General features: G+C 35.0%; 2 protein-coding genes across 2 annotated transcripts; both read left to right on the plus strand.

The window, feature by feature from the left end:
• Positions 1-7,426: 7,426 nt before the first annotated feature.
• On the plus strand, positions 7,427-11,870 carry LOC130961487 (transcription factor UNE12-like). Its single transcript, XM_057887418.1, has 6 exons — positions 7,427-7,976; positions 9,138-9,257; positions 9,413-9,478; positions 10,082-10,147; positions 10,514-10,591; positions 10,669-11,870. The coding sequence occupies exons 1-6, from the start codon at positions 7,605-7,607 to the stop codon at positions 10,894-10,896; spliced, it is 930 nt and encodes a 309-aa protein (XP_057743401.1). The 5' UTR covers positions 7,427-7,604; the 3' UTR covers positions 10,897-11,870.
• A 1,558-nt stretch (positions 11,871-13,428) lies between these two features.
• On the plus strand, positions 13,429-16,699 carry LOC130961293 (protein OSB1, mitochondrial-like). The gene is made up of 5 exons (XM_057887069.1): positions 13,429-13,838; positions 15,010-15,148; positions 15,239-15,320; positions 15,414-15,517; positions 16,116-16,699. The coding sequence occupies exons 1-5, from the start codon at positions 13,465-13,467 to the stop codon at positions 16,302-16,304; spliced, it is 888 nt and encodes a 295-aa protein (XP_057743052.1). The 5' UTR covers positions 13,429-13,464; the 3' UTR covers positions 16,305-16,699.
• The last annotated feature ends 382 nt before the right edge of the window (positions 16,700-17,081 follow it).

Genomic DNA, 17,081 nt, shown 5'->3' on the forward strand with positions numbered 1-17,081 from the left:
CTCCAAGCTCAATAATATTCAATATTCATATTTATATGCATGCCCATGGGAGAATCCGGGGAGTTAAAGTGCCCGGTCACATCTTGCGATAGAGGGTCAACAAATAGTCTCAAATACACAAGCCACATAATAATCTCTTTCCCTTTTAAAATAATACCTCAAATCAAAACTCCAATTCTTATAGAAATTTTGGCAATATATCCTCTAAGACTCAAATTTCCGCCACCCTTCAAGGGTCCCAACTATCAAACCAAACACCTCTCAGTCATTCAAATCATTTTCAGTAACAAATTATTTCAAAATCAAACAAATACCAATATTAAATCTTTTTCCAAATCGACCAACTTCAACAGCAAATTATTGACAACAGCTAAACCTCACATTTTATGCCATATACACAATCCATCAATTATTCATTCATTTCATTCCTATCTTAAGGTCTTCTAGCCTAAGTTTTCACGTGACATTAAACATTAACTACGAGAAAGCAAAACCATACCTTCGTACGGAATCAAAATATTCAAAGCTCTGGAGAAACTTTCTGACCGAGCTATCGAAGAAGAAAACGTCTAGAATCGTCTGTGTCTCCTAAATCTTTCGTTAGCCAAACTCAAAGAGTAGAGGAGTTACGTTACCGTCAACTTCCACCGATCAAAAGTGGTGCCAACGTGTAGAGAAAGATGATACGAATACTTTAATCGGATTAGATTTTTTTATTGGAATTACGGATTTCAAGAAATCGAAGCCAAAAGTTTGGTGGGGTTTAAGTTCCCTTTTTTTCTCTCTCGGCTTTTCTTTTTTTTTCTTTCATCGTTCTCTTACGATATTCACACAATATATATGTGTGTGTGTGTGTGGCTTAAGGAAGCCTTATTATATAAACCTTATGATATATATTAAGCCCTATTATATAAACCTTATGATATATATATATATATATATATATACAATCTAATATATAATGATAATAATAATATATATATATGTAACTTAATGCAAAATATAAACCGCCTTTTATTTTTATGTTTTATAATTAATAATAGTAATAATAATACTAGTAATAGTAATGATAATCATGTAATAATAATAATAATAATAAACGTAATAATAGTAATAATGAACAGTAAAATTTATAATACTAGAGAGTAAAATTATATAAACTTATAATACATATAATACTCATGAAAATTATATCCAATGTTTATTATAATAATAATAATAATAATAATATAGATTTGATTAAATTCAAATTATTATAAAATTAGTTCAATTACTAATAATAAAAATAAATTTCTAAAAATAAAGAATTCTAATTTTATAAAATAAATTATAACTTATTTATATTTATATTTTTAAAATTGAGGGTCGCTACAAGTTTGTTTGTGTGTCGTCATTATTAAGTAATTTCAGTGTATTTTGAATTTAAATAAGATGTATTTGGTCTGTGCTTGTTTGAATTTGTTTGTGTGTCGTCATTATTAAGTAATTTTGTTGCATTCCAAATTTGATCTGTTATACATATAAAAGAAGACGATGATAATAACAATAACAACAACGATAACGATGATAATGATGGAGGAGGAGAAGAAAAAAGAAAGAGAAAATTGAAGAAATTCAAATGAGAAAAGGAAGAGGAAGAGGAGGAGAAGGAGGTAATGGTGTGGTGGTGATGATAACGACGATAACGAAAGAGAAAGATGAAAAAAAAGGAGGAGGATCGGAGGAAAAGAAAAAGTAACAACACCAGGAGGAGGAGGAGGAGGAGGAGGTAAGTATTTTGTTTGGTTGTAGAGTTTTACTCATTAAATACATATATAGTTTAACTAATTTTTAATATATATTTTGTATTTATTGTACAAAAAAATTTTACATTTTAATGTGTATTTTAATGTGATAGTTAATTTTAATGTACACCTGTTATTAGAGATGTTCAAGACTTGTCCTGTCCGAAATTCGGCTCGGAGCTGAGATATATTTTGTTGGGTTCGAATTTTCATTTTTTATCTGATGTTATCTTTGGGTCGGATTCAGATTTTGATTCGAGCCACTCGATCCAAAGTTAGGAGGAGGAAGAGGAGGAGGAGGTAAGTATTTTGTTTGGTTGTAGAGTTTTACTCATTAAATACATATATAGTTTAATTAATTTTTAATATATATTTGTATTTATTGTGCAAAAAAAAAAATTTACATTTTAATGTGTATTTTAATGTGATAGTTAATTTTAATGTACACCTGTTATTAGAGATGTTCAAGACTTGTCCTGCCCGAAACTCGGCCCGGAACTGAGATATATTTTGTTGGGTTCGAATGTTCATTTTTTATCCGGTGTTATCTTTGAGTAGGATTCAGATTTTGATTCAAGCCACTCGATCCAAAGTTGTTTTTTATAATAAAAAATATATATTTGAGTTGATTAGTAATGTTATATTATATTTTTATAATTCAATTAATATTTTTTATATTATAAGGTATTATGTTTGTTTTAAAATAATTTATTTTAATATAAATATAATATAACATTTATTAAATTTATTTTTTTAAAATAAAATTTTATTATTTTAATATATAAAATTTAAAAATGTATATATACTAATGTTTCATTGGGTCGATCCGGATTAATTTGATTTCTTTTCGGATCACTTCAGGTCGGATCAAAGTTAATTTGTTGTTTTTTTTGTTGGGAATAAGTAGTATGACCATAATCTAATCAATCATGTGTCAAATAATTTGTTATTGTTATTATATTAAAATATTAATATAATAAGGTCTTTGATTAAATTTAGAGATTTATCATTGTGATAGTGATCATAATATTGAGAGATAAATCTTTTATAATTTAATCTAAATTGTTCTTGGTCATAGGATTATTAAAAAGGACATTAATATCCAGAAGATCAATATATATATATATATATATAATATATATATATATATATATATATATAATGGTCTTCATTGTGAGATTAATAGATCTCATTTATTAAATTATATATAGATGGTGCATATAGAGATATAACCATTGAACTGACTCACTTTGAGAATTCCTAATGGTTATAATTACCGTATATTTGTCAATAGGATATTCTCAAGATGAACATAGTAATAGAGTTTCCTTTGACCTGCGACTGTGATAGTAATTAACAATGTATTTATTATACTTTGATTCCGGACACCTAATACCCTATGGTGCTAGTTGAATGGATATTGGGTATGATTTAGATACTTGTAGAATTAGTGATTAGTCAATAAAGAATCCATCAACTCTCGGTAAAGAGTTTGAGCTCTATGATTATAGTGACTGAGATGAATAAAACCTTGGCCAAGGAGATTGAATGAATGAAGAAATGAGTTTCTTAGGTCCTTCACAATTCATTATAATAATGGTAGCAAGTTAGAGTTTGACAATTAAACCATACTCTAAGGGTTAACCAAGAGCTGGAAAGATGGAAGGAATTATACTTTGTTCTTCTAAGGTTCTTAGTAAAAATATATTACTTCATACTATCGGGTCGTTGAGGAGTGTTGCTAGACGCCAACCTTGATTAGTAAATTTAGTATGACTAATTTACTACCCGTTTAGTATTGAACCTATAGGGTCACACACTAACGAGTGTTCTAATATTTGCTATAGAATTATTTAATTATTATTTTGATTTGATCAAATAAATAATTATATTAATTCAAATGGAATATTATTATATTTTTTGCTAGCACCAAAAATATAATAATAGTATGATAATTGAGAATATTAAATGAGATTTGAGAATAATTAGTTATTCTATTTCTAAATTTGAATTATAAAGTTGGATGAGATCCTAACTGATTCTGTTTCAAATTGAGTTATGATATAATTCATATAAATTTGAAAGATTCAAATTAAAATAGTAAGATATGATTCAAATTTGAATTGAGATTCAAATTTAAAATCAACAACAAAATCTCATACTATATATAGGTATGCCAAGAGTAGAGGAAAAAATGAGAAAGACAGAGAGAATAACAAGTGTTGTTATTCCTTTACCTCTACGCACACAAATGTATGTGAGCCTAATTCTTAGAGAAGAATTTTATGGTGTGCAAAGAGTTGCAAGAGGTTTCTCAATTTAGATCAGATGTCCATTGGTCAAGGGGTTGACAGCAAATGTTGGTCTCGGTGTGGATACGCATAGCGCCTTCGTACCATCGAAGGAGAAAAAAGATTTTTACTAGCGTACATACAGGTATTTATATATGATTTACTATATATATTATATTATTGGAATAAAGTTTAAGCACAAAATAGATCTTCAAGGATTACTTTCTTTTCTTCCGCTGCGTGTTATGAACACATGGTAATCCTTCATTTTTAAGACCGAATTTGAGTCTACTTAAATCAAATCCGGCCCAATCCATGAAGACCCCTACCTATCATATTCGATAGTATAATTATGCTTTGGGGTAAGTACGATTTTGGTCCTTTAAGTTTAGTGCCAGAATCGAATTCGTCCCTCTTGTTATTTTGTCATTAAAGTTGTCCTTAATGTTGCATTTGTATTTAAGTTCGTCCTTTGTAATTAATTTTTTTTAATGACAATTCTACCCTTTTCATTTCGCGGGAAACGCTTGGTTTCTTTCCTTGGATGAGAAACCCTTAACGTTTCTTATTCACAACGCTTGGTTTGTTATTCACAAGGCTTCGTAAAGGAAATCCAATACATTGTGCCCTAACCCAGAATCGGAGAAGACCGTAGATGTTGATGGACTGAAACTGAAGAGAGGAGGCGAGATCGAGGAACTGGAAGAAAGGGACGTGAGGAGTCGCTGGAGCATTACCGATAGGGTTTGAGTAGGTATGTTTTTGTTCCTTCTTTTCAGTTTGGTAGCTCTCGCTGCAGTGGGTATTCTCGGGTTAGATAACTTAGGGTTTGGTGGTGTGTTTATCGTTGGAATGAGGCCATGTGTGTGGAGAGTAGGGATTAGGTAGGACTGCACACCCTGATGTTATGCCTCCCCCCTATCGAAGGCCTAGTCACATGCCAGTGAAAAAGAGGATAGCAGCTCCTGGAGATGAAGAGCAGAGCAGCCACACTCAACTATCAAGGAAGGGAGAGACACAAAGGTGCTCTCTGTGTGGATCTGTTGGGCACAAAAGAAGCAGATGCCCTAAACCTATTGAGGAGTTGGTATGATTTTTAATTTGTCTTTCTTCTATTAATTGTAGTCTCAGCTATTGTTGCTATCCCATTATTAAATTGTATTTGTTTGTGTGGTCCAGCAGTCAAATAACAAAGGAAAGCAGCAGAAGGGAAGCACCAAGACAAACCATCTACCTGCCAAGGAAGGAAGGAAGACTGCCTCTTCCCAGCCCAAAAGGAAAGCTGTTTTAGCAACTCAGCCACCCTCTGCAGCCCAATCCAACAATGCAGCTCAGCCCAAAAGGCCTAGAGGCAGGCCCAAGGGAACTACTAAGCCCAATTCCTCAACCCAACCTGCTCCACAGCCCAACAAGTTTAGCATCTCCTTCATCCTCATCACAGCCAGCCACCACAACTATTCCTTCATCTCAGCCTACCCTTACCACATCTTCAAGCCAACCTGTTTGTCACTTCTCTGCCAGGCTCTCTGGAGCACCTCACATCTCTCCAAAGAAACTGAAGTTAATGACAAAGTTGCCTCCAAGAAAATGGAGAATGCTTTAGAAAAAGGAAAATGGGATATGCTTTATTTTGGGTTATGTTGTCTTTTGTGTCTTCTGTTGGGTATTTTGTGCATGTTGTCTTATTTTAGGTTATGTTTCTGTGAACTTTTCTGGGAAAGTGCAGTGTGACTTGTTAGCTACTTCTTGCTATGTTATGTTTCTGTCAACTTTGCCTATGAGCATCTATGTGTTGTACTTTGTTGCTGGATTGGACCAACCAACCCTTTTGGGATTACCTATGTGCCTGAAATACTTTTTATTATCTATGTTATTATGACATTTACCATATTCACATGAGATTGTCTTTGATTCAAGTTTGTTATATTGTTAGGAAATTAGTCAATAATGAAAAACAGGTATTTACCAAGCAGAAATCAAATTCACAAAATTATCATTTATACATGTTGAGAACCAATTCAACATAACACATTCATACCAGGTACATCATTGTCACCTAATAACTTACCACCAAAACACTTCTCACCAAAACACAGTCAACAAAACCAACCCTAAAAGAATTTACCAACAACAACAACAGCATCATACCCAAACACCCTTTTCATACTAGGTTCAATGGAATTACACACTTAGGCCTAGACATAAAAAAATTCTGCAGCAACAGAAACAGGAACCCAGCCCACCCAACAAACTCTAACAGAGCAACGACCATTAACTTCCACTCCGCCGCTCTCGTCCTTGATTTCAGGGAGGCAACCTTCTTCTTCATCCTTGCAATTTCTGGGTTTCCCACCTCTGTCTCCGGCTCTGCCCAACGAAAGAAGTTGCAGCCTTCATGCACCTACACAAAATCACCGTCTTCAATCTCCACTCCTCAACCCAAATAACTCAACTCAGAAGAAAAGAAAGAAAAACAAACCCCATAATAAATACAGCCCCAAAATCTACGCCCGTAGTTCTCCTTGGTCCCCGAGGTACGCAGCACCGGCCTCTCACCATGGGAACAGAGCAGCAACGCACCATGCGAGAGAGATTTGCTCCGAGACAACATCGAGCTTTCGGCAGCCATGGCGTTCTCCCTCCTCGACGTTGACGATGGTGGTGTCGGCAGCAGTTCCAGAATCAACCAACTTGCGCTTCTTTTTGGGGGTTAACATATGCCTATTGCCTTTATTTTTATATAACCATTCTTCTAACTACCCTAACGATGCAAAGGGCATTTATGTCCGAAAAAAATTTTAAGGGCGAAGTTAAATACAAATGCAACATTAAGAACGATTTTAATGGCAAAAAAATAAGAGGGACGAATTCGATTCTGACACTAAACTTAAGGGACCAAAATCGTACTTACCCCTTATGCTTTTAAATGAGAATTTTTTTTAATCCCAAACATTAATTTTTAGATCAAGTTATCTCGATAAAAATAAATAAATAAATAAATCCTCCCTCCTCCTTATCAATCCTGTGCCGCTTCTAATAATCGTCATCTTGTTCTTCTAATTTTTTATTTTTTATTTTGGGGACTATCTTGTTCTTCTATTCGATAGAAAAACTTAATTGTGAAGGCTATAAAAAATTAAAAAGTGATGATGTATTTGCTCCTTTCTCGATTTTTTTTTTAAATGTCAGAGATAATGGGTGGACTTGTAAATTTCCCAAAAATGTAGTCCCTTTTAGGAAAACAAAGGGGGCAAAAATGAAATATAATTTTCTAAAAATCACCTTTTTATTTATTCACTTTTTTAACCACGATAAAGCCAAACGCCTCTTGTATCTTCTCCTTATTTTTTCCTCTGAGCTCAGAAGTCAGAACACTTTCGGAAAAAAAAAAAAAAGAAAAGAAAAGAAAGAGACCCTTCTCTCCCCTTCATGTAGCTTCAACTTACCCGAGTCAGAACTCATAACTCGTTAGCTTCAACTCAGAACTCGACTCGCTCGAGTCCAAAAGAAACCCAACTCGCTCTCCCTCATGGCCAATCGCCATCCTTCCGAGGCTCCCGCCGCCGACGACTTCCTCGAGCAAATCCTCGGCCTCCCGAACTTCGCCTCCGCCGACTCCACCCTCGCCGGAGGAACCGGCGCCTCCTCTCTCGCCGCCGCCGCCGCAGCTGCAGCTGCTGCTTCTCCAGCGGCGCCGATGATGCTTCAGCTAAGCTCTGACGACGCCTCCGCCGCGTACCTCGTCGGCGCCACCGCAGGTGGTGGTTTCCACCCGCCGCCGGTGTACGAGCTTGGGCTGAGCCTGGAGCAAGGGAATGGAGGAGGGTTCTTGAAGCCTGAGGATGCTTCTGGAAGTGGAAAACGGTTTCGTGACGACGTTGTTGATGGAAGAGCTAAGAATGTAACAATCATTTTCTCTTCTTTCTCTTAATTTTTAGAAAATTAGTGAAATTCTATTTCTAGAAATATTTGTTTATTTATTTTCTTTGTGTGCGCGAGCATTTGTTGCTTCTTGTTTTTGTAGTGTGTTGAAAATTGGTACCGAGAGTGGGAGTGAGGTTAGTGCTTCAATGATTTCAAATTCAGTATAATATGGTAGTTTGCTTTATACTTTGAGTAAACAAAAAGAGTTCATGTTTTTGTTTATGCTTTCTTTTTTTGTTTTTGGTCCATGCGATTTATTTTGTTGTATTTTATCTCTGAGATTTGAGAGGGTTTATAGCTTTGGTGTATCTAGCTTTATAGTGTAGAAACAGGGTGAGCCTTGGCATAATGTTGAGATTGCTGGCTTGCAACCCGAATCTCGCATGAAAGCAAGGGTATGTAGGTTCATTCTTCTCAGACACCACTATATAGGAGCTTCATGCACTGGCTTGGAGAATAAGAGTTGAGAGTTAAGTTTAGCGAGGGGTAAGAAAGGTGATGATCTTATTTGATGAATTTGGTTTTTGTATTTTGTTTGATGGCAGTGGCTGAACTGATAAGGAAGGAGGGTTTTAATTTCTTGGCAGAATATTTTTTTTTTGTTTTGTTTTTGTGGTGTTGGGGGGGTGGGGGGAGTGTAACAAGTATGGCTGTCTACTTGTCTTGTGTCTAACAAGTAACAAGTGAGAATTTGTTGGTGGCATGGGAGTTGGTGTTCATAGAGAAAGGAAAGATGTAAAGTATTCAATTTTTGTACTTGGTGTCTGGATCTTCGTTGTGGTACTTTAGTTGGCGTATATAGCCTTTTAACATAATGCAGGAAGGGTTTGAGATGAAGATGAGTGTATTATGACTGTAAGATAGGAGCTCAATCTTAATACATTACTAAAACCCTGTTAAAATTGTTCTCATGGAAGTGATTTAACATTCTGCAAATATGATACATTTAAAACTCAGCTATTCAGGTCTGGGGTTTGTGGTTAGGGTCGTTTTCTTTGGGTCTTTTAACCTCAGGTCTAAAATTATAGGACACATAATATGCTTGGTTTTGGCTTGGTCTTATATAAAATGCTTTCTTCTATGCTTTTTTCTTCCCCCTACTTCCAAAACAAAAGCAATTCTTGGTGTTCTTTCGCAGGTTTTCCATGGGCAGCCCATGCCTACAACTGTTCCTGCTGCTCCACATCCACCAGGAATGCGCCCTCGGGTGCGGGCTCGTAGAGGTCAGGCTACAGATCCACACAGCATAGCTGAAAGGGTGAGCTTCTGGATATTTAAAAAACATACTCTGCTGTTATGAAGATCTATTTATTTAGTTTTTGGTTGGGATGGTGTTTTCATTTAACTCTAGGGAGAAAATTGCTTTTGTTAATTCCTCAATCAGTTATTTTTCTTCATCGTTCATGTTACCAGCTGCGCAGAGAAAGAATAGCTGAAAGGATCAGGGCCTTGCAAGAACTGGTTCCCAGTGTTAACAAGGTATAGACTACTCAATACTGTCATTTTATTGGACTCTGTAATTTTGCATCATCATCAATAAAATTTAGTTCTTTGAGTTTTGACTGATTTCTGTTTCAATGTATTGTAATGTTGAACACAATTTTCATTTCTTGCTTGAGTAGAACATAATGACCTATATTGGCACTGTTTGTGTCTGTCTTTGGCAATATGAATGTGTTTGTAGACTTCTTTGAATGTAAAAGTTTCTTGAAACATAATGCTTCAATATATGAATATGTAAATTGCTGGGCGATCTAGGGGCATCCGTTGTTTTTCCCCTCATGTTATTTACTAATAAGATAGTGAATACATTGTACATTTTACATGATAGCACAATATAGTTAATCAAGGAAAACTGCTTCTATCAAAAGGGGTTTAAGAGGAAAAATGTTTACCAATGTTCTGCTTAGATGTGAAGTCTAGGGTGCTTGAAAAACGAAATAAGTCTCTTCCCAATTTCAAGATATAATGAAACTTATTTTTTTAAGTTGTGGTTCTGCAGTATTCCCCCTGACTTCCTGCACCTGCAGTTGTCTAATTATTTCATTGTTTCTGATGTTAGCTTATGTGTGCTTTGTTCAGACAGATAGAGCTGCTATGCTCGATGAAATTGTGGATTACGTCAAGTTCTTAAGGCTTCAAGTGAAGGTTATTGCCCTTGTGACACTCATCAGATTTCTACAGTTATTTTTGCTATATATCTGTCTGTTCTTATTAGGTCTCAATTTCTAATTAATTACTGCTTATAATGGGAGTTGTTGACTCAGTTGGAGTTTCTCAATGGAAGTATGATTTCCCATATTTTTGTTAGTTGTAAACCCTTTTTCTTCTACAAACATGATAAGAACTTCATGGATTTCTCTAGCCATCACTGGGAGTAGATATTGCTATTTGAATATGAAAAATTATAGTGAAATCAAAGCTCCTAATAGGATACAATTTTGAATTTTTCACTGACTTGAAACTACAGGTGCAAAAGACGTTGCGTAATTGTTTATTCATTGGGCTTTTCAGGTCTTGAGCATGAGTAGGCTGGGCGGTGCCGGTGCAGTGGCTCCATTAGTAACCGACATCCCATTATCATCAGTCGAGGTAAGTGTTATGACAAATGTGTAGTTTGCAAAATTTCACTTTCCTGAACGACTCATCAAATTTAGTACCTTGATCAGGAAGAAGGCGGCGAGGGAAGAAACCAACCAGCTTGGGAGAAGTGGTCAAATGATGGCACAGAAAGGCAAGTAGCTAAGCTAATGGAAGAAAATGTCGGCACTGCCATGCAGTTCCTTCAATCAAAAGCACTCTGCATCATGCCAATCTCACTAGCTTCAGCAATATACCAGTCACAACCACCAGACACCTCTAGCATAGTAAAGCCAGAAACTAACCCTCCTTCATAGACACATATAACTAAGTCATGGGGTTCCCTAGGGATTCTTGAATGATCGCAAGTTTACCACCTCATGTTTATACAAACTTACAATAAAGTCGATCCTACCACTTCATTTAAGGGGAAAAGGACAAATAAGTTCCTAATCTTTTATCATGAAGACAAATAAATCCTTCACTAAATTAAACTTCTGTAAATGGGAGACACGTAAGTCCCTCTAGGGATGGTTTGAATTTGTATAGAGGGACTTATGTGTCTCCCGTTTACAAAGGCCAAGAACCAAGAACTTATTCGTAATTAAATTTGGTAAGAGAATTATTTGTCTTCGGAATAAAAGGCTAGGGATTTATTATCATTTTCTCATATTTAAGATATACTCATAGTTTATGGATCCCCATCACTGTGTTGTGAGTGTGTGTAAATATGAGCCTGTGAACTTATGCTCATATAAGAATTCTAGGGGGTTCGCCCCATCAAGTGGTGCCCCTCGGGCCTACCCTACATTGCTGGGACCCAAGACCCAAGAGTCATTTGTCTGTTCCAAATCCCATCCTTAATTTTAGTCATTGGTTCCATCAAGTTGCAATCAAAGTCAGATGCCATAGTCTTTTTTTCACCTTTCTTTTACCTTTGTTAAATACAGGTTCTATGTCAATGCATTAAAAAAATAGAAGCAGGCCCCATCTTGTCTTGCTAGGTTTTCAATTAAAGGGAAGAAAATGTCGAAATCTTTCTCTTTATGTTTTTGTATCCATGGGTGGGTGTTAGTGGAACATGATGGAAGCACTTTTTTATAGTGGGGGCTTAATATTTTTTTGGTTAGTGGGTAGTGGGACCTTGTAAAAGGCTTAGAGTGGTGTGTATATTTTAATTTGTGATGTAACCTTAGAGAATTTGAAAATTGTAGAGATGAAATGGATAATGAGTTGCTTTAAGAATGCTGGTTCTTGCAAGTCCAATAGAAAATGATGATGCTTTTTTGTTTGTGACTTGTTTATTCTAAAATAATTGGTCTTCTTATCTATTGGTGTAAGCACAAGTTTGTGGGTGCTCTCTTCACCTAATCTTTATCAGTAAGTTGTAACCTTATGCATCTATAAAGTGACAATAACATTCCATTTTGGTATATATTTCATACTTGAATATCTAATGACTATGATTTATGAATACCCAATACCAATTTGCCATCGGTTTCTATAATCTATCATAACCTACTAAAATCATTCTTTGCTAATAATAGGTGGGAATGAACTATTCATGTTTATTCTAATGTCAACATTCCTTCAATGTAACTCTCAACTTACCAGACAAGTCATGCCTAACATGGCACTAAAATGTAGTCCTACGATGTGAAACCATTCATCCTATGCCATTTGACCTTACAGTCACACCAACATTATTACATGTATGAAAAATGAAGTCACCCTAATAACAATCACCTTTCATACTTCATGACCCCACTTTCATCCTCCCATTTTGGTTTAGTGTTCAAATAACTAAATAATTTTTTAGAGGAATCAAAGTTAGAGAAATTAGAGTAGATTATTACTACCAACATTTGTTATGATAAATAATTAAATATTATACGTCATACACATTAATTCTGGCTTTAAAATTACATTTGGTTGGTAAGCCAAATAGGCACGAAATAAGTACTAAACTACTAATACTTTTGGTAAAGGGTGCATAAAGCTTCTTTGGAAAAAGGCACTTTCAAATTTTCGTCATGTTCTCATTTTTTATTATTAAAATACTAATAATTCTTTTAGAAAATGTTATGTGTACACAAGAAATTAGCTATCAAATTAATTACTATATATTTATTTATAAATACATGTATTTTAATACAAGTATTTTTTTCTTTAAATACATGATAGATGGATTCAAAATTTTAATTTTTTAATAATAAAACATGAATTCATATAAAATTGTCAACACAATAGATTAACTTATTCAAGATCGTAATGTCAAAAGATGTTAACTACTTGTTCTATGAATACTTATCAGCAAACTTTAAATATAAAATTTTAGCTCTTTGGATTAAGTTAGTAAAACTCATAATAAAAAATACAAATTCAATAGAGATTATTTCTCCTCTTATTAATCTATTCACTTTAAAAATTCTTTTTCCAGTCAAAATTCCTTAACCTAATAAGTTGAGAAAATCAAGATTTTATGTGAAAAAAAAAATTAAGTACGTAAACATAAAATCTTAACAATATTTAAATTTTAAAACTGTCAAATATAATACAAATTTTGCAAAATGATTGACTCATTTAAAATGATGATATTGAAAGATTTTAAAAACTAAATCAAGATTCTAGTTACTAATAAACGTATCTTCACAAGAAATAGAAATAGAAGAGTACATCATGGTCTGCTATGCAACAAGCCACAACACAAACTTTAATGAGGAATAATAAGGCCCATATTTAGATTGGGCTAGCAATAAATTAATAAAAATGGGCCTAAGCCCAAATATCTTTCTTGCCAAAAAAAAACTGAGCGTCTTTCTTCATTCAGCATTTCCCTTATCAAGAGCTATGCAGAGTCACAGTTTCTCAGTCACAGCAACAAAATGATGGCGTTGTTGCAACAACCATCTTCATCATCAACGTCATGCACCAGCTTCAGGAACCTTCTCATAGTTCCCAATTCAAAACCTAAAACGCAGCGTTTAACTCAGTTCCAATGCAAGAAGATGAGCAAACCAATTTCGCTCAAGTGTTCCTATTCCCCTTACTCAATGGAGCAGCAAACTCAGCAATCGCAGTCACAGTCACACGTGGCGTGCCCTAAGCCATCGGAGATTCAGTGGAAGAAGGAGCTATGCAACTCTGTCAGCCTCATCGGCGTCGTCGCCGCACCGGTGGAGATCAAGAACTTCCCCTCCGGCAAGGTTCTCGCATGGACCCGCCTCGCCGTTAAGAAGAACGCCACCCAGACTTCATGGTAACTATCTTCGAAACCGGATTTTTATTCATTCATTCATTCATTTTTTCTTGTGAAATTATATTATGCATTTGCTTCAATGGAAGGAACACAATTCTCTTGTTTCTTTTGGAGAAATTAGTCTTAGGGTTTGGAAGTGATAAATTTGTCTTCGCCATTGGAATAATATTTGAGTCGTCTTTCGTGGATTCATAATATGCTTGTATCAGATTAGGCTACTCTTTATTCGAAAATGGACGACTAGTTAGTGTTATGTACAAAATCTATACATGTATGAATTTGTTTGGTGATCGATGAGGGACGGATTTGTGCAGTGTGGGATGAATTCGTCATATTCAAATTCTATAGGAGATTGAGAGGTTACTACATGCATAAATTCTTGTTAGAGAGGACTTGTATGAGTTTGTTACATCTGTTTGGTCTGGTGCTCAAATTTAGTAAGAATACATGGATATTTTTTCCCCCCTTGAGACTAATAGTATAGGAGCTAAGAATGTGCGAGAGATTATTAGTACATGGCATGAGGGTCGCATCCGATAAGGTCTTAAAGTAGATGTATGCAGCTGTTGCTAAATGCTAAGCAGAGAGACTGCTTCAAGAATTTGAACGTTTGACCTTCAAGTTACAAAATAGAAGGTTTACCTTTACACACGTTGAAACTAAGGATTAGAAGCTTAGTCGGACAGTTAGTATTGATACTAAGCGACCTCAGAGCTATAGTAATCTTTTTGTGTCAATGTAGAGATGTGCTAGTGTGTATAATGTCTGTTTGGTTTCCCTTGTTTGTTTTTGATTTGTTTTATTTGATTGTTTTGTTCTTGTGTGTGCACTCAATGTCTTATGTTTTTCGCTTTTCTTTCGCAAGCACCTTTTATTATTGCATTGCATTCCATTTCTTGTTATTTTTGCTTTTCACAAAGTTTATATTTTTATTCTCTTTAGTAAGCACCTTTGGGTTCTACTGGATTGTATAACCAACCCCTTGTTATTATTCTCGTTTTTTTTTTTTCTCATCCACCTTCTTCTCTGGTTTTTCTAATGAAATTTTGTTTTAGAGAATGTCAAATGATTTGAAAATTTGAGTTTTATCTTAACACCACAGCAAACTCCCCATTCTGTGCTGACTTAAAATAAAAGTGTCTTTCTCAAAGAAGCTAGTTTTTATAATCAGGATTAATTTGACGTTCTGGGATGAGCTGGCCCATGCTGCTTTTCATCATGTACAGAAAGGCCATCAAATTTACGTCTCTGGTCGTTTGGTGACGGATACAGTTGAAAGTGATGAAGGGAAGCAACAAACCTACTACAAGGTTTTTGTAATTACCGATAAATAGTTTACTTTTGTAATTTTGTTTTCTCGCTGCTGTCTGCAAGTGCATCACTATGTTATGTTCTCTCAGGTGGTTGCTCAGCAACTGAATTTCATTGAAGGGAATTTCTCGCCAGGATCCTCACATGATCAAGACTCCGATTACACGTCTGGTATGACTTCTACTCTGAGGAATATAATGCTAACTTCAGGACGATTTGTTTTTTCACCAAGATGACATTGACTATCTTCTGCTATTATCTCAGGTAAAAAAGCAAGTTATCCGGCAACGAATACTGGTTCTGTAGTTGAGTTATGGCAAGCATTCTTTGCTAGCCCAGGGGAGTGGTGGGACAATAGGAAAAACAAGGTAAGTTTTCAATATTAATATAGAAAAGTTGAATATTTGGTTGTGCTATTCCCTTTTAGCATTATGGATAAGTATTGTGTGCTGGCCATTGTTTCTTGTTTTTGGAGTTGCTTTGCCCTGGCACCATTACATTATCAAATTTACCTTGGCTTTACTGATTTATCGATTTCGTTTATTTTAAAGCACAAAAGTTTAAGGATAGATGAAAGCATCTGGTTCCAAGTCCATGGGATGTATTAGGTCTTATTGAGATTCAAATAATAGTCATAATTAATCTGATTGATTTCATAAGCTCCTTTCATTCTCATGTCCTTACAGTTTTTCATGCTTTCCATTTTAGCATGAAGCGTCAGTTATTGCATTGAACCATAACAAAGGGAAAAATCCCAACATTTGACAGCTTTGGATTATATTTAGTAGATCAAATCTAATTAACAATTCAATTCCTCAAGTGTGGCTGAACTAACTCATGGAACACCCCTCTGAATTCTTTTTATAGCCATGTCTAACTTGCTTCTTAAAGTAGTTTCATTTTTTTCGAAGTCATCATGAATTTGTTACGCTTTATATCTTAAATTATATACATTTAAAATTGCAGAGGAACCCAAAAGGCCCTGATTTTAAGCACAAAGATACAGGCGAAGCTCTGTGGGTCGATGGCAGATACAATCCACCATGGGTCAAGTCCCAACTCGAAATATTGGATTCGAGAATGGGATCCCTATTGGGTCACAACTCTAGGATGCCTGTAGATATGGTGACTGCAGATGAGATGTTTTCTTTCTGAAGGTTCACTGAATCCTTGTCGGAACCAAAATTCAATGTCAACTGTGGAACTTCTTTGTACAGTTTCCAATTTACCCACAAATTTTTATTCTTTTTCATGTGGCCGTTGTTTGTAATCTGTGGTGGTAATTGGTAAATCAACCGGGATGATCATAGTCGATACTGAATTTTGCATGTATACTTAATTATATAGTACTATCTTCTGAATCTTCATAGGGAGAATGATCCAAGTTTCTTTTATTGTGATAGCTACACTCAATGACGGAGAGGCTGATTGTTTCATTGCTAGCATTTTGGATAATTTCTTGTATGGTTTAATGGCATTTGAGAACTTACAATGGGAATCTATTTGACCAAACCTGATATTTTTTAACAGAAGATTTGATTAATAAAGCAGCTACATTAGTTGGTCAATGGAATAGAGTCAATAACCTATACAATATTAGAATCCAGAAGGAAAGTGGAATATAAACAAAGTTATCTAGTTATCATTGTACTTTTTATTTATTTATCATCATTGGATAGAGTGTAGACTCTAATTATATTGGGATTCACATTTATTTTGATTATTCATGGTATCTCACAAAGCCGTTGGTCAGTGAGTTGCTGCGTGTACAAAGCCGGATTGTCCATTTAATCGATGGAGGGATGGATGGATATTATGTTAACTTAGTATAATGATTATTTTCATGTAACATTTATTGTTTGGGATTGTGAAGATGTTAGGCAAACCAAACTCCAACTTCGGTGGAGGGGAAGTTGATTGATCTGAATCATG

The sequence above is a fragment of the Arachis stenosperma genome, chromosome 2 (genome assembly GCF_014773155.1).
Source record: "Arachis stenosperma cultivar V10309 chromosome 2, arast.V10309.gnm1.PFL2, whole genome shotgun sequence".
In the NCBI taxonomy this organism is placed as follows: domain Eukaryota; kingdom Viridiplantae; phylum Streptophyta; class Magnoliopsida; order Fabales; family Fabaceae; genus Arachis; species Arachis stenosperma.

What these genes read in the sequence shown, in the direction of transcription:
- LOC130961487 (XM_057887418.1), top strand. Translation starts at nt 7,605, where the DNA reads ATGGCCAATCGCCATCCTTCCGAGGCTCCCGCCGCCGACGACTTCCTC. An exon ending in TTGATGGAAGAGCTAAGAAT is followed by an intron (nt 7,977 to 9,137) that starts GTAACAATCATT and finishes GTTCTTTCGCAG; the next exon opens with GTTTTCCATGGGCAGCCCAT. An exon ending in CACACAGCATAGCTGAAAGG is followed by an intron (nt 9,258 to 9,412) that starts GTGAGCTTCTGG and finishes TCATGTTACCAG; the next exon opens with CTGCGCAGAGAAAGAATAGC.
- LOC130961293 (XM_057887069.1), top strand. Translation starts at nt 13,465, where the DNA reads ATGATGGCGTTGTTGCAACAACCATCTTCATCATCAACGTCATGCACC. An exon ending in AACGCCACCCAGACTTCATG is followed by an intron (nt 13,839 to 15,009) that starts GTAACTATCTTC and finishes TTTTATAATCAG; the next exon opens with GATTAATTTGACGTTCTGGG. An exon ending in GGGACAATAGGAAAAACAAG is followed by an intron (nt 15,518 to 16,115) that starts GTAAGTTTTCAA and finishes TTAAAATTGCAG; the next exon opens with AGGAACCCAAAAGGCCCTGA.